The sequence below is a fragment of the Macaca fascicularis genome, chromosome 16 (genome assembly GCF_037993035.2).
Source record: "Macaca fascicularis isolate 582-1 chromosome 16, T2T-MFA8v1.1".
Lineage (NCBI taxonomy): Eukaryota > Metazoa > Chordata > Mammalia > Primates > Cercopithecidae > Macaca > Macaca fascicularis.
Genome location: NC_088390.1, coordinates 73,226,839 through 73,252,125, shown reverse-complemented (window position 1 = coordinate 73,252,125; position 25,287 = coordinate 73,226,839). Strand labels below are relative to the sequence as shown.

The window sequence follows — 25,287 nt, the reverse complement described above, 5'->3', positions numbered from 1 at the left end:
AACTATTTTGGCAAATTATTTTGAGTCTTAAATTATTCCAAAATAAAAAGTTTCACAAAGAGAAAGAAGCTGAGGAGCTTACATGAGTGAGAGAAAAAATCCAGCTCCCAGAGCTGCCTTGGCTCTAGAGATTTCCAGCGCCAGTCCCTGGTTGGGTCCATCTGTGTTTACTGCCACCCAAAGAGCCGGAGCAAAACAAACATCTCGTACCTAAGTCTTTGTGTGCATTTTTGGTTATTTCCTTAGAAGAAAAAGATCCGCCAAAGCAGAATTGCTGTGTGTAAGCACATTTTTAAGACTCTCGTTACTTAGTGCCAAATTGCCCTCTAAAAAAGATTGTACCAATTTATATTCCCACCCACAGGGCATGAGAGGGCTGACTTTCCCAACTCTTGCCAAAATTGGGATTTAATCTTTAAAGAAAGCATATTTTCTGCCAAGTTAAGAGATAAAAACATGGTATTTCATTGTTCTTTTTCCTCCAGGAATTCTAAATTCTTTTTCTGGACCAAGTTGGACTAGATAATTGGTTATTTACCTGGAGACTAGGGTTGAGTTTCTTGATCAGTCACCTTCAGGAAGTTATGTTTTAATATGCCACAAATTTGATGAAGATCACTAAACAAAGGCTTTGTGAAATTTGATAGTGCATTTATTGTTTCAACAAAACTTCTAAATGTTGTTGAGGACATCATTTCTGATATTGCTTGGCATCTCTTCAACGTAATAAAATCATACTCAATAAATGTCATTTGGGTTCAGTGCTAGGAAAGGCTTTCTTTCCCAAAGGAACACATATGTTCCCTCTTTTCCAGTAATGACAACCACATAAGTGACCATGGTTCCCACTTTTATTGACGGTTAGAAAGTGCAAAGCCAAGTTTGAGAATCAACAACAGCAATTTTGTTGATGTTTGCAGAAAAGGGATGTGTTGCAGTTTGTTTAATGTTGCTGTAACAGAATGTCTGAGGCTCGGTGATTTATAAAGAAAAGAGGTTTCTGTAGCTTATTGTTCTGCAGGCTCAGAAGTTCAAGGCCATGGCCCTGGTTGCAGTGAGGGCTTTTGTGCTGCGTCACCACATGGCGGAACGTCAAAGGGGAAGAGACACCTGAAAAGGGGCAAAACCCAAGGGGCATCCTGGCTTTCACACAGCCCACTCAGGAGGGAACTAATCTATTCCTGACAGAACTCACTCACTACTTTGAGAAGGGCACCACGCCACTCATGAGGGATCTGCCCCATGACCCAGACACCTCCCACTGGCTCCCACTTCTCAATGCTGCCACACTGGAGATCAGATTTCAACATGAGTTTTGGTGAGGACAAACTGCATCCAGACCACAGCATTCTGCCCCTGGCCCTGCAAAACTCATGTCCTTTTCACATGGAAAATACAACCAGAGCATCCCAATAGGCCTCAAAGTCTTGCCTTGTCTCAGCATCAACTTAAAAGTCCAAAGCCTCATCTGAGACCTAAGGCAAGCCCCTTCCAGCCAAGAGCCTGTAAAATAAAAAGCATGTTATTTGCTTCCAAGATAAAACAGTGACACAGACAGTTGGTAAATAGTCCCATCCCAAAAGAGACAAATAGGCCAAAAGAAAAGAGTAACAGGCCCCACACGAGTCTGCAACCCAGCAGGGCAGACATTAAATCTTAAAGCTTCATAATAATCTCCTTTGTCTCCATGTCCCACTTCCTGGGTGTGCTGGTTCCAGGGCTGGGCTTGCAAAGGCCTCAGGCCATTATGTCTAGCATGCCGCCATGTCTTTGTTGGGTGCAGCCCACGTGGCTACTCCCATGGGTTGCAGCTGGGTGCCTGTGGTTTTGCCAGATGGATGTTGTATGCTGCCAATGGCTCTATGGTTCTGGGGTCCCAGTGATGACCCTGCTCCACACTAGGTATTGCCCCAGTAAGAACTGTCTGTGGTGGCTCCACTCCTGTGGCAGGTTTCTCCTTGGGGTCCCAGGCATTTTGATATATCTGTGAAATCTAGGTGGAAGGCACCACACTTCTACCACTCTTGGATTCTGCACACCTGGCCTGCCGAGCTAGCACCAAGTGGATATGGATGCCCCAGCCCTGCACTGCTTTGTGACACTGCTCCCTGCTCAAGCAGCCCCAGGTTCGACTCATGCCTCCACTCCAAAGAGCCTAAATGGTAAGCATTGGCGTCATCATCATTTCCATCTGACACTTCATTATCATGGCCTTTACTGTCCATGTTTCTATTGACATTCTAGTCACAAACACTTCACCAGAATTGTCCTTAATGCTCCACTCCAAGCAATGTAATCTCTTTAATGCCTGTTCCTTCAAACTGTACTAATCTCTGCTCATTACCCTGTTCCAAAAGCCACTTCCACATTTTCAGGCCTCTTTATAGCAACACCCCACTCTTGGTATCAATTTTCTGTCTTTATCCATTTTGTGTTGCTATAACAGAACACCTGAGACTGAGTAGTTTATAAAGAAGCAATTTGGCTTACAATTCTGGTGGCTAGAAAGTTCAAGATTGCGCATATGCATCTGGTGAGGGACTCAGACTGGTTCAACTCATGGCAGGGGAGTTGAAAGTGGAAGGGGAGCTGGCACGTGCAAAGAGATCACCTGGTAAGAGAGGACACAAGAGAGCAAAGTCAGGGAAGTCAGTCTCAGACTTTTTAACAACCCACTCTTCATGGAATATCCTTTCCCTTGAGAGTGAGAACTCACCCACCCCTAAGGGAGGACATTAACCTATTCATGAGAAACCCACTCCAGTGACACATATACCTCCCACAGGCCCCAGCCCCCAACACTGCCGTACTGGAGATCAAATTTCATCGTGAGTTTTGGTGGGGACAAACAAACCATGTCCAAATCATAGCAAGATGTTTGTATTGACCTTGGTCCTGATGTACTCTTATTTTATTATTCACTTGAAGCCACTTTAAAATCTATAGAAAAAGGCGAAAGTCAAAAACACTCCTGACTATGAGCCCTGGTAGTCCTCGAACCCCTGGTGCAGAGTTTAATGCTCGCATAAGTATTTGTTGACTGAATGAAGGCACTTGATAACAAACCAACTAAGAACAGCATGACATTGAAAAGAGACACTCGTTACTACTTGATCTGAGAGCAAGAAAATGTCACCACAGAAAACAGGGCTTGGGCCAGGTGTGGTGGCTCATGTCTGTAATCCCAGCACTTTGGGAGGCCGAGGCAGGCGGATCACTTGAAGTCAGGAGTTTGAGACCAGCCTCTGGCCAACATGGTGAAACCTTGACTCTACCAGAAAAAGACAAAAATTAGCCAGGCATGGTGGTGCAAGCCTGTAGTCACAGCTACTTGAAAGGCTGGGGCAGGAGGATTGCTTAAACCCAGGAGACGAAGGCTTCATTAAGCTGAGATTGCATCACTGCACTCCAGCCTGGGTGACAGAGTAAGACTTCACCTAAAAAAAAAAAAGAAAACAGGGTTCAAGAATAAAAACGGGAAATAAGAAGTACCAAGAGTCTAAAAAACATTCAGTTATTGTATTTCCAGGAATCCAGTGGAAAATATAATCCAAAATGCATTCAAAATTTTAGGAACAAAGGTGTTCAACACTGAGTTTTCAAAATAATTTAAAAACCAGGAAAACCTAAAATTCCAACAATAGGGGAATTAGTAAGAAAATGTCAATTTTATTATTCCTAAAACATCGAATGCCTGCTACATTGCTTTGTAGTTAAATAATTAATCAAATTCCTCATAAACCGAGGAAATACAAGTGCAAAGCATAGAGTTGTTTCAACGAACACAAAATGGAATGTTCAAGAAAAAGAATAACGAGTTTTTAAAAACAGCTACTGAGACAGCTGTGGGCAAGGCAATTATAAAAGATTAAGAAATACTGCAAAAATCTAAGTGGACTTTACATTCAGCTTTCTTTGTGAATATCTTGCTTCTCTTCAAATAAACTCGAATTGGAAACTGTAAGACAAGTATTATGGGTATAGTTAATTCAAAAAAGGAATTCCCTGCTCAGAGAGAAGTCCCCACCCTTACTGAATGGCCATGCATTTATTGGCTTTTAAGTTATAATAAAGGCCAGGTACAGTGGCTCATGCCTGTAATCCCAGCACTTTAGGAGGCCCAGGTGGGTGGATCACAAGGTCAGGAGTTCGAGACCAGCCTGGCCAACATAGTGAAACCCCGTCTCTACTAAAAATACAAAAATTAGCCGGGCATGGTGGTGCACACCTGTAGTCCCAGTTACTCGGGAGGTTGAGGCAGGAGAATTGCTTGAACCCGGGAGGCAGAGGTTGCAGTGAGCCGAGATCGTACCACTGCACTCCAGCCTGGGCAACAAAGTGAAACTCCGCCTCAAAAAAAAAAAGTTTTAATAAAATGTTTGAAGGATGTGTGTGTTAACATCTGTTATCCTAGCTTTCAGTGACCAATGTCAAGGCCCAGGGGAGTTTGATAAGAGGGATTTGAGGTTGATATGGTTTGTCTGTGTCCCCACCCAAATCTCATCTTGAATTGTAGCTCCCATAATTCCCACGTGTTGTGGGAGGGACCCAGTGAGAGATAATTGAATCATAGGGGCGGTTTCCCCCATACTGTTCTCGTGGCAGTGAATAAGTCTCGTGAGATCTGATGGTTTCATCAAGGGTTACCCCTTTCAGTTGATTATCTTTCTGTCTTGTCTGCCATCATGTAAGACAAGCCTTTTGCCTTCTGTCATGATTGTGAGGCCCCCCACAGCCATGTGGAACTGTGAGTCCATTAAACCTCTTTTTCTTTGTAAATTACTCAGTCTCGGGTATGTCTTTATCAGCAGCGTGAAAACAGGCTAATACCATGGTACAGTCTTGAAAAGATAACAAGACGATGAATAATAAATAAAGTTAGCAAAGAATCAAAAAGTTTAACTATCTTGGGAAGTTGGGATTTTCTTTTCCTCATCTGTATCAGCTACAATAAGCAGGTGTTATTTTTGTAAATTTTCCAAAAACCCAAAAGCATTTCTGACCTAACCAAGCCCAACCTTTCCTCCACGGGCTGCGCATTGCCAAAGAAATCAGTGATTTCACTCTGACAAGTTCTCTACTCACTGGATGATGCTTGCCTTGGATTGTTTTTGACTCCTGGGGTGGGTGGAGCTGGGGTCTCAATCTGGGGCTGTCCTGTGGTGGGAGGGGGAGCCTGAGGCCCACCAGCCATTCCTGCCCGCTTCCTCCTTCCTCCTGGGCCTTTCCAGGCAAGTCAGTCAGGTGAGGGCGGCTGCAGAGGCACCTGCTGTGTTCTGAGAACTGTGATGCTATTTTTCTCTCTCCTCCCACGCCCAGACAGCTCAAAAAAAAAAAAAAAAAAAAAAAAAAAGTCAAGAGAAGGAGGGAAGGCTTCCGGAAACAGTTCCAGGAGGGCATCTAGTCTCATAAGCATCAGAGCTAGCCAAGAGCAAGGAATATCCCCCTTGGTAATGGGATGGACTTTGAAAGAAACCACAGTGGGGGAGAAGGTTTGCAGTGGGGGAGAAGGCCCCCAGCGGGGTCTGGCCCTGAAGCTCCCCACCCATTGCTACATCTGACCGGCTCATGGGACAAGGCTAGGAAGATCAGACTCAGTGCCCAGTCTGGCTGTGCTGCTTAGGAGTTGTGTATCTGGAAGCTGGTTAATTACTTTGGGGTTCAGTTTCCCTATCTCTGAGATGTGAACAATGGCCTCCATCCGATGGAGATGCCATGAGGACTAAATGAGATGGGTGTGTTCAGATGACAAGCTAGGTACTGCATGCATGCCAGCCCTTCCCTTCCTGCCTGTGTGCTGGACTCTGCTTGTTTGGGACCTCTCCTTTCCAGCCTTTCCATCGGACCTCAGCCTCCCTGCCTCCTCCCCCAGGAAGGCATCTGGTGTGCTTGTATCTCTGCGCTTTCAGTTGACTCCATTTGTCTGGTGTTGCTCACCTACATGTTGTTATTTAAGCTCCCTGGACTTCCCTTTCTTCTGTAAAATCGACACAGTAAACAGCACCTATCTGGGGGCAGGGGCTGTCATTGTGGGCTTTAAATAAATGTGCATAAAGAACTTAGAAGAGTGCCTGGTACAGTTCTGATAATCAGTGTGTGTGCATCTGTGTGTGCACAGGTGTGTCTGTGTGCATGTGTGTGTGTGTCTGTGTGCATGTGTGTGTGTGCATCTCTGTGTGCATGTGTGTTCGTGCGTGTCTGCGTACAGCTTGTGCGATGCCATTTACAGCCCCCTTTAGACTTTTGATTTGTGCCATTTCCACCTGTCTGTTGAGTCCCTGAGCCCACCACTAGCTCTTTCATTTCTCTAGAACCATTTTCCACTTTCTCCCCTTATGCCTAGAATAGGCCTCTTTGCAATGTATTTATTGAATTAGCTTTGTTAAAAAAAGAATCTTGGGGAGACATCCAGTTCTGCTTTCTTAGAGCCAAAAGCACTTCTCGCCCACTCCCTGCAGGCAATGCCCTGCTCTCTGTGTTGTGCACTCCCAGGATGGGGACAGAGTGTGAAAATAGATGGCCTTGGCCTTTGCCCATATGCATTAGCATTTTCACTGAACCATAATTTCATCCCCAGAGCACACAATAAGCCAGGGGCAGGGGGGAAGCCCAGGGAGTTAAATAATCACTCAAGCGTAACCACAGGCAGCCATTGCCTCTAGATTCTGGGCTAAAGGACAGAGGTTGAGAACTGGTGTTTCCTAGGCTGAAGCTCATCATGAGTTTGAGAGATGATCTTTAATTAGTTATTTTGTGCATATCTTATCTCCTTCATTAGTGTGTGAACACCTTCAGGGCAAAGCCCATGGCCTAGTAAGGGTTTCTGGAACATGTTGCTAGGCTCAGAGCAGTCTTGGGATCCATTCATTGACTCAGTCATTCAACAAACATTTTGAGCTCCTATTATCTGCCAGGCTCTGCTCTAGGTGCTGGGATGTAGCAGCAAACAGGATGGACAAACTGGCTCCTCTTAGAGCTTCTATTCTCATGGGAAAGGGTGTGCATGTATGCACGTGCACGCACACAGAGGGGAGAGAGAGAGAGAGAAAGCCAGTTAGCGCCTCTCCGAGCTCTCTCTTCTGGCCATTGAACCCTTGGTCCCAGCGCTGGGCATGTGAGGATGAAAGGCCATGGGGAAGGCTGGGTGATGGGAGCCACAGAGGGCTTTCAACAGGGAAGGGCTTGCTCAGGCAAGGTCCTGCTGGCTGCTGAGCAGAGAGGGCCATGAGGGTCAAGGAGGCCAGAGAGGAAGAACAGGGGAGATGGAGAGAAGGGGAACTCTGAGTATGTTTTAGAATAGGGTTTGTAACAGTAGCAGCACCGACATTTGGGTGGGATGACACCTTGTTGGGGGCTGGGGGTATCCTGTGCATGGTGGGATGTTTAGCAGCACCCCTGGCCTCTACCCACTCGATGCCAATAAAACTTCCTTCTAGTTATGATAACCAAAACAGTCTCCAGACATTGCCAAGTGCCCTGTGGGTGGCTGCATGGCCTCTGGCCGAGAGCCCTGATTTAGAGTAGACCCAACAGTGCCTGCTCATGAACTCGATGGGCGTGGTGGGCATGGGACGGGGAGGCCAGTGCTGGACAGAAGGACTCGTTTTTGAGTATCCACTTTGGGTGGCACACACTGCCCCTGGAAGGGCAATTGTCCACTGCCTGGTGCTCAGGTTGTCTCTGCTGCGTCTGTGGAGCCAGGAGGACCAGCCATATTGGATACGCCTCTGAGACCTCCCTGCAGGGGTAAACTTGGGTGGAGCTACTCAGTCCCTCGGGTCACCAGCTGCCTGTGAGGATGCTGCTTGATGGCCCACTCTGCTTCATTCCGCATTGCAGCCACAATGAAATAAAATAAAAGCACACTGGCGGAAGCAGAGAGCATGCTCAATGGCCATGGTAAGCTACTCTGCTGGGCAACGTGAGGAGTAGCCACAGCTACACACATATGTGAGGTCAACCAGCCCAGAGTGAAGGTCAGGGCCAGCCCAGGGGGGCAGAGACCACATTGCTCTGAAGACCTGAACATTGTCCTTTGCTTTTCTTCAAAACAGCCTCCCCGCCAGCCCTCACATTGGCAGCTGGAAGACCCTTCACCTCCAGGAAGTTGAGTGTGGCCGCGGCATCTTACGGATGGAAAAATCCACCGAGAGGATGCTGACACTCGAGTAATCTGGCTGCGAACAAGGCCCGGAAGGAAGAGAATGCAGGGAGGCATGTGTATGGATGTAGACTGCTGGGAGGAACAGGCGGGGCTAGGCGGGTCTGGGATTAAGGGGCTATGGGAGGGAGGGTGGCAGCAGTGGGTTGAAGCCATGAGCACCAGGGGAGAGCATCCCCCAAAAGGTGAGGGAATCAGCAAAGATTGACTTCGCCAAGGCTGGATCTTGGCTTTGGTGTTTGTTGTTTATTTTTTTTTTTGAGATGGAGTCTGGCTCTGTCCCCCAGGCTGGAGTGCGGTGGCACGATCTCCGCTCACTGCAAGCCCCGCCTCCCGGGTTCACGCCATTCTCCTGCCTCAGCCTCCTGAGTAGCTGAGACTACAGGCGCCCGCCACCGCACCCGGCTAATTTTTTGTATTTTTTTAGTAGAGACAGGGGTTTCACCGTGGTCTCGATCTCCTGACCTTGTGATCCGCCTGCCTCGGCCTCCCAAAGTGCTGGGATTATAGGTGTGAGCCACCGCGCCCGGCCTAATTTTTGTTTTGTTTTGTTTTGTTTTTTAAGAGACAAGGTCTCCTTCTGTCATCCAGGCTAGAGTGCAGGGGTGCAATCGTAGCTCACTGCAGCATCGACCTCCCGGCCTCAAGTGATCCTCCTGCCTTGGCCTCCCAAAGTGCCGGGATTATGGGTGTCAGCCACCATGCCCAGCCTGTTTTAATTCTTTTTGAGGACAATTCCCTCCATTGCGTTGAGTCGTTAAGTGCTGGGTATTTTTGAATGTTCCACATTTGAACATTTCCCCCAATTTTTCAACTGTGAATAAATGCAGAACGAGGCGGCTGACACTCAAAGTGGGGACGGTCCTGAAGCTGCATCCACAGTGTGGCCAACAGGATGTGTGAAAAATAACTATTTCTGGAGAAAACGTCTCAAGACTTGAGCAGAATTCATTCTGGAATCGTTCCTTCCAGTGGAGGAGCACCATCCAGCCTTGGATGATGTCATCAGTTGCTGGGCATCCCTTGCAGTTTGGGGCATAAGACTGTAAGCTCCGTGCAGTCAGGGACCGTGCCAGCCTCTTCTTCCCCAGGGCCTGACACAACTCCTGGCCCTACGCAGGGGCTCTGTGAACAGTGCATGAACGAATGAACGCAGGACCTGCCAGAGCACCGTCCCAGTCACCGTCTGGGCTTTGATTCAAAGCAAGACATATTTTTTAAGTAAAAAAAAAAAAAAGCCACTATAAATGGAGGGTCATGCCTGAAAAACAGGTGAAGAGATGAAAGTGTTCTGCGGAGTGTGTCTGAAGTCAAATGCTATTTGTTGAACACTGGAGGAAAAATAATTGCCATACCGTGAAGGGATGTAAATAAGGCCAAGTACACAAAGGAATGATCATTATCTTTATTCATACACACTTGCTTCCAAACTACAATTAATGTTTCTAACAAAGCGTATCATGCAAACAGAGATTAGAGGTTATACAAACTGAAAAAAAGCAATGCAGTAATTTATACATCCATCTCCTCTGCTATATAACCAAATGGTGTTTGACGGTTGAATGGCCTCTACATTTTGTCAGCAGGTGCTTATACAGAAGGAAAAACCTCAACCTCTGTCTCTTCCTCCAAACAAAGTTGGGGTCTTATGTGATGTTTTTCAATTAATGATTGAAACGTGGTATGTCCTTCACACACAAGAATCATGTAGCAAAAGCAATGACTTCAAATGCTTCTGTTTATAAAAGATATTCTGAAAGACCCTAACAGAAGGGATGTGAAGTTAATATTTAGAAAACCTTTAGACTCAAAATAGTAACTGTCTTCATGATTGATTTGGAATATTCCAGTAAACCAACCCTTCAAGAAAAGAATTACATTCTTCCAGAAAGAATATCAACAAAAGTCTACAATCACAGGAAGGGATACTCCTAAAGTTAAGCAGAGTTGACAAAGACAGTCGTTTCATCAGAAAATGCAAAGCCGCCTTTTATCTTATTTTAGAAAAAAAGGTTCTTATAAAGTGGACTTGACACCTATTTTCTGAAAAGGAGGGTTCTGTCTACTCGCGTAAGCGATAACTATGAAACAGACATCAATAGGCACGTTTGCTGCTGCCTCTTATATCTTGGGAGATCGAAGTATTTCTGAGTTGCCCAGTGGGCAAAATCCTTACAGGGCATCTCTGAATCTTCACCCAATGTGAGAGACCTGGGGACCAGGGGTGTCTGGGCACAGAGCCAAGGAAGCATCCTCCTCCTGCCAAAAGGTGGCCACAGAGCCTCACGGAGCAAGGAAAGGGGTCCCAGAAATCCCCGGGAGTCCTATTCCAGGGCTGCTTCTGGATAGGGGACACTAAAAATATCTTTCCTGTGGTTTGGAAGTTTCTAAACCTTAAGCAGTTGTCCCCAGTGTCTATTAAAAACTCGCAGAGCATCAGTCTGCCAACAAGTTTCACCTGAACTTGTAGGTCATTCCCACGTGGACTCCACACCCTAGGAGCATGGGAAAATCTGGCAGTGGGAGAGCAGGTCGGGGGCGCTCCAGCTGACCCAGGCTGAGTCCTCCTACAAGCTCCAGGGGATTGGAATCTTAGGAAATCGTCAGTTGCTTTATTCTAAAAACTCATTTTTAAAGAATTATTATTAAAGTTCTCTATAAAAAAGTACAAATAGCCCAGTATATTCAGTTGCTATACTGGAATTAACAAATAATTTCTTCCTTTAGGTTAAGAAAAAGTCTTTGGAATTTGTGGGCTTTTGTGTAGGGTCACTGTAAGGCTGTTGGATGGCTGAGTGTGACCTCCACGGTTATTAACTGTCACCTGATCACATAGATGAGGGGCATAGGGGTCAGAATCATTCGTGCTGTTGACCTTCCCGAAGAATCCCAGACACTATGGAATTAACACAATTGTGTTGACCCCATTTCTAGATGGTGGACTTCATCCATGTGTACATCAGGTAACCTTCCCAATTTTCTGGATCTTCTAACAGCAGAAACAGATAACGTTCCCTAGATCTGCTGTGTCAGCCCGAATGGGAGGAGACAGGAGTGTTGACTGTCCAGTGCATTTCACAACATGGAGCCCAAGCAGCTTAAGGAAAATGACTTTTAAAAAATATTTTGGCTGGGCATGGTGGCTCATGCCTGTAATCCCAGCACTTTGGGAGGCTGAGGTGGGCAGATCATGAGGTCAGGAGTTCAAGACCATTCTGGCCAACATGGTAAAACCCGATCTCTATTAAAAACACAAAAGTTAGCCGGGTGTGGCGGCGGGCACCTGCAGTCCCAGTTACTCAGGAGGCTGAGGCAGGAGAATCGCTTGAACCTGGGAGGCGGAAGTTGCAGTGAGCTGAGATCGTGCCACTGCACTCTAGCCTGGGTGACAGAGCAAGACTCTGTCTCAAAAAACAAACAAAACAAAAAACAAACAAAAAACCAAAAATGTCCTGGCCGGGCATGGTGGCTCATGCCTGTAATCCTAGCACTTTGGGAGGCCAAGGCAGGCGGATCACCTGAGGTCAGGAGTTTAAGACCAGCCTGGTCAACGTGGCAAAATCCCATTTTTACTAAAAATACAAAGATCAGCTGGGCATGGTGGGGGGCACCTGTAATCTCAGCTACTTGGGAGGCTGAAGCAGGAGAATCGCTTGAACCCGGGAGGCAGAGGTTGCAGTGAGCCGAAATCGTGCTACCGCACTCCAGCCTGGGCAACAAGAGTAAAACTCCGTCTCAAAAAAATAAAAATAAATTTCGCAACACTCCTTGTCAAATTGGTGTGTGGCCACTAACAGAGCGCCCTTGTCCTTCCTGGTGACTGTCATGCCTACTGCTGTCCTGGTAACTCTCATGATCACAGCCTTTGGGCCCCCGGCTCAGCGTCTGTTTCGTGATTACGATTGTCTGGTGTGCCCAGCAGGGGACATAGGCACTCCTACCCTTGTTGGGTTATAAAGAAAAAGGAAATGGTGTGATGTGCACACACAAGAAATAGGTGACTTCAGAAGACCAAAGTGAGAAAATGACTGTCAGATGGTATCACCTTTCTGAGGCTTCTAAAAATACAAGACTGTCACTTTTTCTCTTTTCAGTACTGAGAAAACAAAAACCAGCAAAACACAAAAACAAAAACCTCTGAAATGTCTCCTGCTAAGTGGAACCAGGTGGGAACTGCAGTGTTAGTTGTGTGGTGTTAGTTGTTAGTTGTGCAGTGTTAGTTGTTTGTATGACTTCTCCATTTATCCTCAGCTGCCATAATTCTTGGCAGGAAGCCAGAGAGGAAAATGGGCAGGAACCTACTGGCCTCTGGGGTACGCTGGATGGTCTGGCTCTGCCCAGAGACCTATGAGCTACTTCAAGGTGGGGAGGGGAAAGGGGCTTCCAGCAGCTGGTGGGGATGTTGTCAGCGTTTGGGGGGTGTTTTCTGAGGAGGAACAGACTGTGTCCCTGGCAAAACACTCTCTTGAGGGCCAGCAGACGGAAACTTCCATCTGCACCAACCACCTCCGATGGGAAGCCGTTGACAGTGGCACCCCTTCCTCTCCCTCCTACTGCAGGCATATTTCTGGATGCACCCAAACCCTGTTCTTCTCTGGCTCCTTCCTGACTGCAGCCCCCGCCTCCCTCTCTCTTCTCAGCACGTCCGTGGGGATTCTCTGGAAGTCTGCACCCTCCTTCCAGGAAGTCACCACACTCGCCCAAGGACTTTGGTTCACAGAGGTGCTCAACAATCATTTGCTGGGTTAGCCTGAATCTTGGTCTTTCCGGCCAGGCTTCCAGAGCTCTTGGCCCCATGGTTTTCTATTAAAATTCTGAATAAGAAGGTCTAATACGTGGCCTCAGAAAGGGCAGACAGTGGCTCTGCATGGACCACACGAGGCCAGGGGATGAAAGGAAGGGGAGCGCTGCTGGAGCAATCATTTTGACTCCTGTGGTTTCCGATCTGCCTTTTGAATTAGCTCTTGCCTGGATGTGGGCCTCGCATTAACCTCGGAGGGCGGCCCCCGGCAGCATTCCAGTGACTTCCTTTCAAAGCCAGCACCTGGTGACCTTCAATTGAAATGCCAAGAGACGGGCTGCCAGCCCATGGCCTGCAGCCTCAGGGAAAGGCTCTGCCACCTAGGAGTGGCCACCTTCCAAGGAAAGAATGCAGAGCCGTTTGAATGGCCTGCTGTGGTCATAGCTCCTCGGGTCCCGCGGGGATTTGGACGGTGCTAGCTTCTGCCCGGTGGCCTAGACCTCCGCAGGCCCTGGCAATCAGGTCGTGCTCAGGAGCAAGGACTTCCCAAAGGGTCCCCCAGAGACCTCATGTGTGGCTGCGGCAGTTCCACAGCTCACCCCTCGCCACCATCTCATTTCACACAATGCCCACGAAGGGGCCAGTACCATAGAATATCACAAACTGATTCCGAGGCGAGCCATTGCTCATGGTTATCTACATGACAGTCCCGACAGTAACAGTCTTGGGCTGCTGAGATCTGTAAAGCCCTAACCATTACCCACATTCAACACTCAGCAATGGATAAAGCAGGTTCCACTGACAACACTGCACCGGGCCCTGATTTTGACTGCTTCCCCCCGGGGTTTGTCCTGGGGTCTGCTGTCCCTCAGGCAGTGTGCTGGGCACCCCCGTCGGGGCATTTTCTTGGAAAACTTTGCCACACGGTCTGAGAGAATAACAGCCAGCTGAGACGGTGAATGTGTTTCCTAGAGAAACAAACTTGTGGTTGATGGGGTTGCAGGGAAGGCCTGAGCCTGCTGCTTGCTTAAAACACACAGGCCGTTTGGGGTGCTGAACAAGGATCCCTAACCCCATGTGTTCCTCCATGGGACCTTCCTCCTCTCTGGGGGCCTCATGGGGGTCCGTCCTGCTGCTGCTCCATTCTGGGCAGGGGGACCGGCCCTTTTGTCTCCTAGGCTCTTTCTATAAACCAGTCCCTTTCCCCTCAGATCAGAGGAGGTGCACCTGGTCAGGACACGAGCCCAGATTGTGCACTGATCCGCAGGGCCGCAAGAACAGGGGAGCCAGGCCACCCTGGAGTCTTGATGTCTATGGTGCATAAAAGATGGCAGAAGAAGTGGCTCTTTTCTGGCCGGGCCCATTCCCTACCCCGTCTCTCCTTCTACTCAGGGTTGCCAGGACCACCTGGGCCTCTCACCTCAAAAAGCCTTTCATGGTTGTATGTTCTACGAACTTCAGGCAAACAGCCAGAGGAGAAAAATAAGGCGAGTTTAGCTGGGAGATGCTTCTGGGAGGAAACAGAGTGGCTCTCTACAAGGACCGACAGCTACTTTCACTCTCTTTCTGTTTGTGGTAGAACCTGGCTCCTCTGAGGACCTTGCATGGGGGGTGTCTCACCAAAGCAGCGTGCTCCTCCCAAGGCTGGAAAGGCCAATGCCACAATGGCTGGAAGAAAGTCCACGGCCTCTGAAAAGCAGGTGCTGGTGCCTGCAGGGCACGGCTGTGTTGGTCTCATGAAGTTTGTGCGTGCTGGAGCAAACGACAGGTCGTTGAAGAGGCAGCAAGACAGCACGCTTCCTGTGGGTCCAGTACACACAGCAAGAGGGGAGTCTCCCCATCCCTCCCACCCCTGGAGTCAGCAACAGTCGTAGGCTGAAGGGAAGAAGGAAACACACACACACGGACACACAAAGGTCAGCCCAGGTGCTGTAGCAACGCCACATGTGCACCAGTGTACTAGGCAGACCGCAATCAGACACTTCCTGTTGTGCCCAAGAGGAAGAGTGGCGGAGGAACTGGGATGAAAGGTGGCATTAAGAAACTAAGAGGGAGTGTCAGCTCAAAAATAGTCCTCACCCATAAAAATTTGTTTGCAGGTAGAATCAAATATATATATATATATACACACACACGTAGTAAGAGCCTAATCTATCATGTAAAGTAGCCATTCATTTTTGAAATTTTATCTACATTTAAAAATTAATCTATCTGATACAGTGCCCATGTGCGGGGAGGGAAAGCACAGAAGCAAGGGATTCAGCTAAAACTTAATTCGAAAAGAGGATCAGAAACAAGAACCTGCACAAATAGAGCACAATTGTGTCTTATAAAATTATTATAATACTCTTTTTATACTTGATACGATTATATCAATAATATAGATTCACTTGTTATTAAGGTTTATTATAAACATGCAAAATTCATTGCATGATGCATTTGCAAAACATATTAAAATCCTTCTAGCAATAAAACATCTTTGAGCTGTTAGGCATCCGGGTTTCCTGATTCTACAGCTCCAGGTGTACTAGAAATGGGAATCAAAACCGTATTATTTTTATCCCTAAGTGGACATCCAGGGCTGGAGAAGGGAGGAAAATCAATCAGTAGGGGCTGATGCTAGATTCAACACTTCCAGTAAGTTACTGTACATCGTACTTTCATAAACGACACTGTAGCCTATTAAATAAATAAGTACAAAAGGGGAGAGGGCGTACACTTCAGCTTCTTGAGAAGGATAACAAGGTAGGCAGCAACATATTGGTGTGTGTGGGGTGGCTGTTGGCGAACAACACTGGTGAGTAGTGGCATGATTACTGATGGCACCCTGGATTGAAAAATAATCTCTCAGAGATTAAAATGAACGTACATACACACTGGCTTATCCTTGATCTGAAATGATTTCACACGCTTGTTCAGCAACGTCCTTAGACGATTTGGCCTCTTACAAAGAATGAAAGTATCAAGACAGTTATCAGCCAAGGAGGGTGCCAGATGACAGATTCACCCAACACTCATCTCAGGTTTTTTTTGTTTAAACTGGTAACTGCTGGACTATGGTTGGGTTAGGATTTGTCAATGTTTGGGAACAGTCATTAGGTTCATCCTGGCCTTTCAGATTCTAGGGGCCATTTCCATGGAGGCAGAGAACGGACGCACAGGGTACTTTGAGGCCTCCCCCACCCCCAATCCCTCCCTGCTCACTCTCTTGGCTTCCTGCTCTTGGATTCCAAGACGTCTTGGGTGGAGATGTTTCCAGCCCCCTGGGCTGGGGTAGGCTCACTTTAACATCTCTGGTTGGGGGATTCCGATGGTGAAAAATCCACAGATGGAGGGTATGGAAAGTATATCAAATTGTACCCAAAATGGGGCAACAGTCTGTTTGCTTTCTAGGAAGGGTTAACCTAGAGGCAGACGTAACTTCTACAGAATTAAACTGGACGCTGTGCGTGACGTACCATCTTCCACTAAGATAAAAAGTTCTTGGTTGTGAGAGAGAGGCCCTGAACAGTTAATCACATTTGGACTAATAACCCTACAATTTTCAGGCCTCCATATGGAATCAGACACAAGGCCGTGGCCTTAGAATTTTAGGGTTAAGGATCACTTCCCACTGTGGGGAGGGCTGGGGGCTGGGGAGGCATTTGTTCTCGCTGGTGAGTTTCATACCGCACTCTGTAAGATGGGGTGCACAAACTGGGGGTTGACATACGAGAACCCTTCAAAATCAGACTGGTCTATGTTAGCGATAACCAGCTGATCAGGCGGCGTTAAGACGGGCTGCCCTCGTGTGAAGAACTTGTCAAAGTTTTCTGCTCCTTTGCCGCACTGTGGAGAAAAGACAGAAAGAAGGAAAGGTCAGTCCGCAGGACAACGCGCAGCAGCTCTCCGAGGGCCCTCTCCGGGGAGGGGCACGGCCCTGGGGAACTCGGGGCTGGTTAGGCAGGAGGAATCTTGGAAGACTTGCAGGCCTACTGGATTCAAAAGCCAGGCACAGCAGACAACGAGGAGTTACCCAACTGTAAATCTCGAAATACCCCGAACAGAAGCCCTGGGTGGGAATGCACGGCTGGCAATGAGGCAGCAACAAGGGGACAGCCCCGGTCCCCTCACGTCCACCTCACCGAGCAAGCGGAGCTGACAGCATGGAAGCCACACACGCGGGGCTGTCAGTCACAGCTCCGTGTTGAAAGGCCAGGACGTTGGCTGGGGCTGCAGGCAGTTACCCCTGGACCAAGCGAGGGGGGTGAGTTACTGCCGACATCTCGTTCTTTGCCGCAATATTTGCAATGAAAAACTGTGTTATCCTTGCCTTCCTACTGGGCTGCTCTAGCAACCCCAGCCCCTAAATTAAGCTTCAAGCGATATGAGGTAGGTGTGGCGGCAAGGCTGGGAGATTTGCACCTGGCCCAGCTAGGATTTAGCACACCTAGCCACAGTTGGCCAGCGGGCAGGCTGGGCGACTGGAGCTCATTTGCAGGGTGGTCTCAGGCTGGAGGTGGTTTGCAAGGCACCCTGGGGAGGCAGGGAGAGGCCTGCTGTCTCGCCTCTTCCTGTCTTCCAGGGTCCACTGGGGTGCTCTGTGCGCGTCGAGGCTGCAGGCAGAACTGCTGCATTGGAGTCTCTGAGACACACAGCCGCTTAGGCAGCATGGCTTGGTAGCCTGACCCCAAAAGTGGGGAAGGGGTGTCTCTTCACTTCGTCAGCCACCCACAAGGGTAGTGGCGTGTTGAAGTCCCCGAAAGCCCAGGGTGATTCTGAAGCAAGAAGAGTTTCACTGAGGATCCTAAGAAAGATTTTCCAGATGTTGCCAATTATTGCCCTGGGACCTGCTGCTAGCACCACAGGGACAATATGGATTCAAGCTGAGCTAGCACACGTTTCAAACTAACTAGGCATCCTTGGGTCTCTAACAGAGAATAGCTCTGGATTAACTGTGAAGTGGGGTCCACCCAGTTTGCTCATCTGTAACACTGGGAGAATCATCACACCTCCTGCCAAGGCTGTCACGAAGGTGAAATGTATGGGTTTTCACAGAGCCCAGCAGAGGCGAGAAGCTGCGCGTGCTGCTAGTGTTTTTATAAGGCAGTTGAGTCTCATGGGCTGTGCTTTCTCGGCTCCTTTTTCACACTTTCTCTTCTAGGAGGTGTGCTTCAGAACCTTCTTTTTTTTTTGAGACAGAGTCTTGCTCTGTTGCCCAGACTAGAGTGCAGTGGCATGATCTCAGCTCACTGCAACCTCTGCCTCCTGGGTTCAAGTGATTCTCCTGCCTCAGACTCCCGAGTAGCTGGGATTACAGGCATGAGCCACCATGCCCGGCCATGAAGCTACTTTCATTACCCTTTTCCCACCTACTTTTCATCAAATAAAACCTGCTCCTAAGTACCTGTTGAGGTGGAAAGCATGTCATAAATTCAAAGTAAGGTTTTTATGACAAACAGCTTTCCTTTCTGGGTTTATTAATTTTTTTTTTTCTTTTTTGAGACAGGGTCTCATTCTGTCACCCAGGCTGGTGTTAGTGGTGTGAGCATGACCCACTGCAGCCTCAACCGCCTGAGCGCAATTGTTCCTCCCACCTCAGCCTCCTGAGTAGCTGGGACTGCAGGTGCGCACCACCACACCTGGCTATTTTTTGTATTGACAGGGTTTCACCATGTTGCTCAGCCTGGTCTCGAACTCCTGAGCTCAAGCAATCTGCTGGCCTTGGCCTCCCAAAGTGCTGGGATGAGCCACAGGCATGAGCCACAGGCATGAGCCACCGCGCCCAGCCTCTGGGCTTATTTCCATTTTAATAAGCGACCACCTACTCTTCACCCAAGGAGATTTCACACTGCAATGAATGGTGAGTATGTGGGTGACGTGTGTGGTGGGGCAGGGGGATGACAGGCAGGGGCTGTCTGTGTGCTTTCAAGTTACTCTGCGGAGCCATACAGACATGAGGCTTACTGTCACATCCGTCCTGCCTCTCACACGTGGGGTAGCAAAGCTTGCGCTCTCACGTCCCACGTGTCCATGGTATATTTCCTTGAAAGAGCACAAAGCACCTCAAAGCCAAGGTCAGCAGAGGCAGACTCTGCAATTCACATTACCCTATGTGTACAGGCCATTTGCAAACACCGAGAAAGGCTCTTTGAAAAATAAGCAAGGGCACGCTGTTTCTTCCTAGGAATTAATCGGGAGTCTGTACTTAGTTCATCAGTTAAACAAATAGAAATCAACTTTCCTTGGAATTCCACATTCAGATGCTGCTGTGATGATGACAACAGCCAAAGAAATAGCCCTCCTCTGGATATACCAGTGGTTCTCAACCAGGGATGATTCTGCCCCCAGGGAACCCATTTTTGGCCATCATGACTCAGGCGGGATGAGCCTGGCATCTAGGAGATAGAGGCCGGGGATGGTGTGGAACATCCTACAAGGCCCAGGACACTGCCCCCGCCCCAAAGAATGATTGGCTGAAAATGTCAACAGTCCTGCTGCCGAGAAACTCTGGGACATACCAAGACTATCGTGTGAGGCTGAGTAGGTCCTAAGATCCGTGTGAGGGCAGACATGAAGCCAAAGTAGGGAATTAGGCAAAGCAGCCATATGCAAGAGTGGACAATGGAGAAGTGGCAGAAGTCCCAAGGCAAAAGCATTTGGAGCAAGTGTGACAGCTCAGTGGAGCTGGCTTTGGGAACATCCTTTTGGAACCTGATTCATCAATACTCATTGCCTGTAAGAATTCAAGTGAACCTACAATCAGGGCTCCCAGAGGCTGGGATGTGTAGTCCTTTAATAAGAGATCATCCGTGCTTCTCTTGATACTCACTAACCATGCAAAGATGAGCAAGAAGGAATTTCTGGAAAAAATATAATAAAAGGACGTGAGTCCCCAAAAGGACGAGCAAAGCAAGCCAAGGTAAAATGTTCCCTCCCTTCTTCACAGGACACATTGGATGAATTTAGGGCTGCACAGATAGACTAGACATCTAGGCTGGATGTCTGTCCTGCTCTAAATTTATCAATGTGTTCTGCAAAAAGAGTACACAGGTCTGACCCTTTCAGTCCCGTCTTTATGGCATTTTAGTCCCGTCTTTATGGCATTTACGAATCATCGTCCAATGGGACGTTTCCAAAAGCCATGGCTTTACTGCCAAGGAAAAATAAAAAGCAAACTAAAAGGAGATCTCCCAAGCTCTAAAAAGGGGACCACAGAAACCTTCCCACTGAGAAGCCTGGAGAGGGAGGCTTGAGGACATCCAATTCTAAAGCTGGTGTCCAGAGAAAGGTCACTCCTGAGGGTGTCCACTGCTTGAAAAGCTAAGTACTGTGATAAAATGGGACAAAAATCCCTTCCTGGTTAAGAGCTCGTGTTCTGCCTGTGCAGAGGTCTGCAGAGCTAAGGGGGAAGTTGTAGAGCCTGGATCAACCCAGTTGCTGCCCTGCAGTCACACTGAGTGCGGCTGTGCGGCTTCTGGTCTCAAAACTGCTCACTGCTGGAAACACCTTCCTCTTCTTTCTCACTGTAAATCTCTCTGGAATTTTCCTTGAACTCAAAGAGGGAGAAATCTCACTTTAACAAATGAAAGCTGTTCTTAAATTGGTTCTCTTCGGTGGAGAGACAAGAGGCAGGCACAGGCCAAGGGCGAAGAGTAGAAACTAAACCACTGAAGTTCAGCCACATCAACCACGGGACAGAAACGAGCTGTGGGTGGATCTTAGCAAGCAGGGGAAGAAAGCCTGGAAGGGCTGCAGGATGACCTGAAGGTTAGATCAGCTCTGAGACTCAAGAACTTTTTATTCTTAGGGAGATCAAGCCACAAAGAAGTCTCCTTCGCCCCACCAAGAGCCAGGGGGCAGCACAGCTATTTCTACTCCAGACTCGGCGTGGTGAGAAATACCGTTTCCTTTTCCACCACAGAAGGTCTGCCAGTGTATTATAAATGAGCCTTCCACAGCTCTTAGCAAAAGTAGCCCTGGAAATAGACAATCTACTCTCAGTCAAATTGGAGAAGATCTTGAACTACTCGTTTTCCAAGATGTTAATGTGGAAAACCACCCCCATCACCATCACCACCACTACCACCACTACCACCTCCTACTGAAAAAGATAATGAAAACCAGAGATTTCTGGATCCTTGGAGAAAGGAAAAGCAGTAGATTCAAGAAGCTACTGCATTCCTAATATGGAAGAGATTCTTCCTATTATCAATGTTCTAACCTTACTCATCACCATGAGCCTGATAGGCAATGGCCTCAGGTGCCATCTTGGAGCTGAGCAGTGAGCAAGAAAAGGCAAAGAGGCTAAAGGGCTGAGGGGCACCAAGCATGACTGCACGAACACCAAGTGAATGAGTACAAGATGACTGCAGGCAGCCTCCCGCCACTCCTCAGGGATGAGGCAGGCAGGTAATCACCACCGCCATTGGAAGGGCAGCCTCTACAGCAGTCTGTGACAGCAGGCAGGTGTGGTTGTCCATGGCCTCAGAGCTCTAGACCACCCAACAGCTGCTAAAAGTAACATTTATACCTTGTGAGCGAAACTGGGCTGGGTGTGCACTATCTCCACCTCCAAAGGTAACCCGCGTCTTTCCCCGACTGAGGCTTTTGCCCTCTGGGATGTGATGGGTACCACACGATAGGTATGGGACAGAGATAAAGGGGAAGAGGACATCAGGGGGTGGTCAGACCCAACCAGTCAGCGTGTGACTCTTGAATTCCCTGAGACCAGGCGATGTTGACACCCAAGGGAAAGTGGGGACACAGAGGGGAGAAGGATGTGGCCAGAGATCAAGAGCCCCAATGTATAGCTTTGGCAAACTCAATGCATCTCTCTGTGAAGGTAAGATGCGGATGTGACCATCCACCTTCCCAGGCTATTGTGAGGATCCAGGGAACTAACGGGCCCTTCCTCAATGAGGAGGCAGGACAGACATAAGGTACACCCTGGGAAGCAAGCGCCAGCATGTAAAAGGCATGTGATCGATACCTGAGGGATGAATACACGTTATTAATAAGCTACCTCCCTCTTTCTGATCTCTGGATTCAGGATTGAACTCCTTTGTCATTTTTGATATTCCTACCCATTTGGTCAAACTGTCAATGAATGCAACGAACCCAAGATAAATCAGGCATGGTAAAGATGTTACAAAACATGAATGACGTGGACTCTGGGTGGAATCTGGGATTGCAATGTGCCCCCACTGAAGCCCTGTGTGGCAAACACACTGCTCAATGCTCACAGCCCCTTTCCTTCTGTGATAGGGTGTGGGGGAGACTGAGATGCAATGCAGGAGTTGGCTTCGTGGCTGATTCTTACCTGTGAGAGGTCTCTGGGCATGAGCAATACACGTGTTGGTCTCACCCCTGCCCTTTACCTTGGTGTCTCAGTCATGTAGAATACAACCCCATGGTCACAGCTATGGGAATTATGGGAAATATGAGTAGCTCAAAACATTGCTGTTAAAAAGCAAAACCAAACAAAACCCAGAAGGGGAGGAAGGATGCAGAACAAATTAAGAGTAAAGGAATGTTGCAAGACTATGGAGAAAGGAAACCTAATGAGGTGGGAGCTATCCCTTACGATGACCAAAGGCAGGATGCGCTTCATCGTAGGGGAACCCTTACTTGTATTTCAAGCCCCAGTGCTGGGGTAAAGTGGAGCACATAGCAACCACACCGCCACCATCTGCACAGCTCTCCAACTCGTGGTTGCACAGCGTCTTCATTTAAGTTAAATAACCAACAGCAGAAACGGGCTGGTGTGTATCGCTTGGGCTTCCTGGGAGGTAGTGTCCATACTAAGGAGCCATCCAGCAAGGGGTCTGGCCATTGGTCTGCCCTTTCTCTGAAGATTAGCATGCTCAGGGAGCGGTCTTCGTGCATGACCAACACAAGCAGGGACACACGGTTAAGGGTTATAAAGTGGGGTTTGCTCATTTAGTCACCCAAGGTTCTGGAAACGTGCTCACCGAAGACCTGGAAGCCCACTGAAGCCAGTGCATTTTGGTACACAAAGTCTGGAGAATAAGAACGGACAAAGGAGAGGATTTGGTACACACAGTCTGGAGAATAAGAACGGACAAAGGAGAGGATTTGGAGAATAGTCAGTTCCTGGCCTTGGAAGTCCAGAATCGGGAATGGACATGTAAAGAATGCTATAAACCCACGAGAGCTGATGTGGAAACACCTCTCGGACACATTGCTAAGTGAAAGACGCAAGGGTGTGTAACATGGCACGACCTCATCTGTGTATATGTTTACACACACAGCAACTTTCTGGAAGGCTACAGAAAAGATCATGAAGAATAGGACCAGTAGTTGGGGAGATATCTTTTCATTTATGCCCTTCTCTACCACTTAACTGTTCATTTCACCAGATAGAGAGAACATGTTAATAGTAATTTTTTAAAGGGATTGGGACCCCTTTCACCTCCTGCCAACTTCATATAGTCTTTGGTTTCTCTGACAAAATTAAACAGTACTCAGCTCACCTACTGCACTGCAGCATTATCTCAGAAAGGGCAAACTCTGTTCTGGAGGAAGGCTGATTCCGTTGATGAGTTTGCTGATAGACAGAGGCCAAAAGCCACACATTAAATGAGGGGATTCCTTAGGTGTGAGAGCCACGTGTGTATGAGGGTAAAGGTTCTGGCTTACTGCGGGCTGTCATCTACAGAATAAAAACATGTACTCCATTTGGTCTTTATGTTAATGGCCAGATTTAGAGGATTTGAAGCTCTTTTTCCAAGAAAAGTTGTAATGGCCATAGTTCTTGGAAACCTTCACTGCCAACAATGGAAACCTGTCAATTCATACCATTTGATGTACACAGGGTCTGTATGTATGCCATCACTCATCACTGAAGCGCCCCGAGGCTTGCAACAGCGATGCTTATTTATATTGATTATTAGTTTAAATGTCTCATTTCTTCCGATTTCTCTGCTAAGCAGAAAAGTATTTGAGAGAGTAATGATTAAAGAATAGGAAAAACTGCTTTTGCTTCTAGTTAGCCAAGTAAAAGGTGCTGTCTTAGACTAGTGTCGAGGCTTAAATCAAACCTAGATACAGCATGATGTGACTTCCGTAGTCTCCAAAGGCTGGATAGTGTTTGTATGTTGCTGACAAACCTTCCCATTTTGAGATCTCAATTTTAATTGGCATCATTGTTACTAGCCCAACAGAAAAGCCAAGAGAATGAAGCTGCCTGCCACCCTAGAGAACTGATGAGACGTGGCCCAGGCTGCCTATGGTATCTGATCTGTGACACAGCCATGCCGGGGACCCTCCCTCCTTCTTTCACCTGCAGAGCCCCTGCACTATATACCTAGCTTGCTGGAGTAATTTTTAAAAGTACACAGTACCGGGGGATGTCCTTATGTTCAGGAAATACACATGGAATTAGCTAGGTGTAAAGAAGCATTAACTCTGCAACTTACTCTCAAACGGTTCAGAAAAGAATAAGTATATATTAAGGTTGGTACAAAAGTAATGGCAAAAAGAATGGAAAGTAACGGCAAAAACTGCAATAACTTTTGCTCCAACCTAACAGATGTGTGTGTCTGTACCTATACACGGAGAGATATACAGAAAAAGGATGATACCGAGGTCAGCCTGTAATCCCAGCACTTTGGGAGGCCGAGGCAGGTGGATCACTTGAGGTCAGGAGTTTGAGACCAGCCTGGCCAACATGGCAAAACGCGACTCTACTAAAAATATATAAAAAATCAGCCAGGTGGTGGCAGGTGCCTGTAATCCCAGCTACTCAGGAGGCTGAGGCAGGAGAATTGCTTGAACCTGGGAGGTGGAGATTGCAGTGAGCTGAAATCGTGCCACTGCACTCCAGCCTGGGTGATAGAGCAAAACTCCATCTCAAAAAAAAAAAAAAAAAAAAAAAAAAAAAGAATATAACTATATGAACATGCTAAAATGTTAACATAGAGGAACATGGGTAAAGGAATGCAAAAGTTCTTTTTTTTTTTTTTTTTTTTTTTTTTTTTTTTTTTTTTTGAGACGGAGTCTCACGCTGTTGCCCAGGCTGGAGTGCAGTGGCGCGATCTCGGCTCACTGCAAGCTCCGCCTCCCGGGTTCCCGCCATTCTCCTGCCTCAGCCTCCTGAGTAGCTGGGACTACAGGCGCCCGCCACCGCGCCCGGCTAATTTTTTTGTATTTTTAGTAGAGACGGGGTTTCACCGTGGTCTCGATCTCCTGACCTTGTGATCCGCCCGCCTCGGCCTCCCAAAGTGCTGGGATTACAGGCTTGAGCCACCGCGCCCGGCGCAAAAGTTCTTTAAATTACTTTCCTGGCCCTTCTGCAAGCCTGAAATTGGAAATTATTTCAAAATAAAATTTTTAAAAAAAAGGATCCTTGCACCAGCTTCGATAATTAAATGATCATCAAACT

At 47.7% G+C, this 25,287-nt stretch overlaps 1 protein-coding gene and 1 pseudogene across 8 annotated transcripts in view; both read right to left on the bottom strand.

The window, feature by feature from the left end:
• Positions 1–636: 636 nt before the first annotated feature.
• The window catches only part of PRKCA (protein kinase C alpha), a 522,615-nt gene continuing 497,964 nt past the window's right edge, over positions 637–25,287 (bottom strand). For 4 of the 8 annotated variants that reach the window (XM_074020203.1, XM_074020204.1, XM_065532444.2 and 1 more), the window contains 2 exons: positions 22,856–22,903; positions 9,552–16,730 (listed from right to left, as the gene is read on the bottom strand). In XM_074020203.1, coding sequence (XP_073876304.1) covers positions 16,566–16,730; positions 22,856–22,903 — 213 coding nt within the window. In that variant the 3' untranslated portion in view covers positions 9,552–16,565. Of the gene's footprint in view, positions 2,612–9,551; positions 16,731–22,855; positions 22,904–25,287 lie in introns of those variants that run through there. The other 4 variants (XM_074020205.1, XM_005584740.5, XM_074020202.1 and 1 more) reach the window with 2 other exon arrangements.
• On the bottom strand, positions 10,257–12,015 carry LOC141408846 (uncharacterized; annotated as a pseudogene).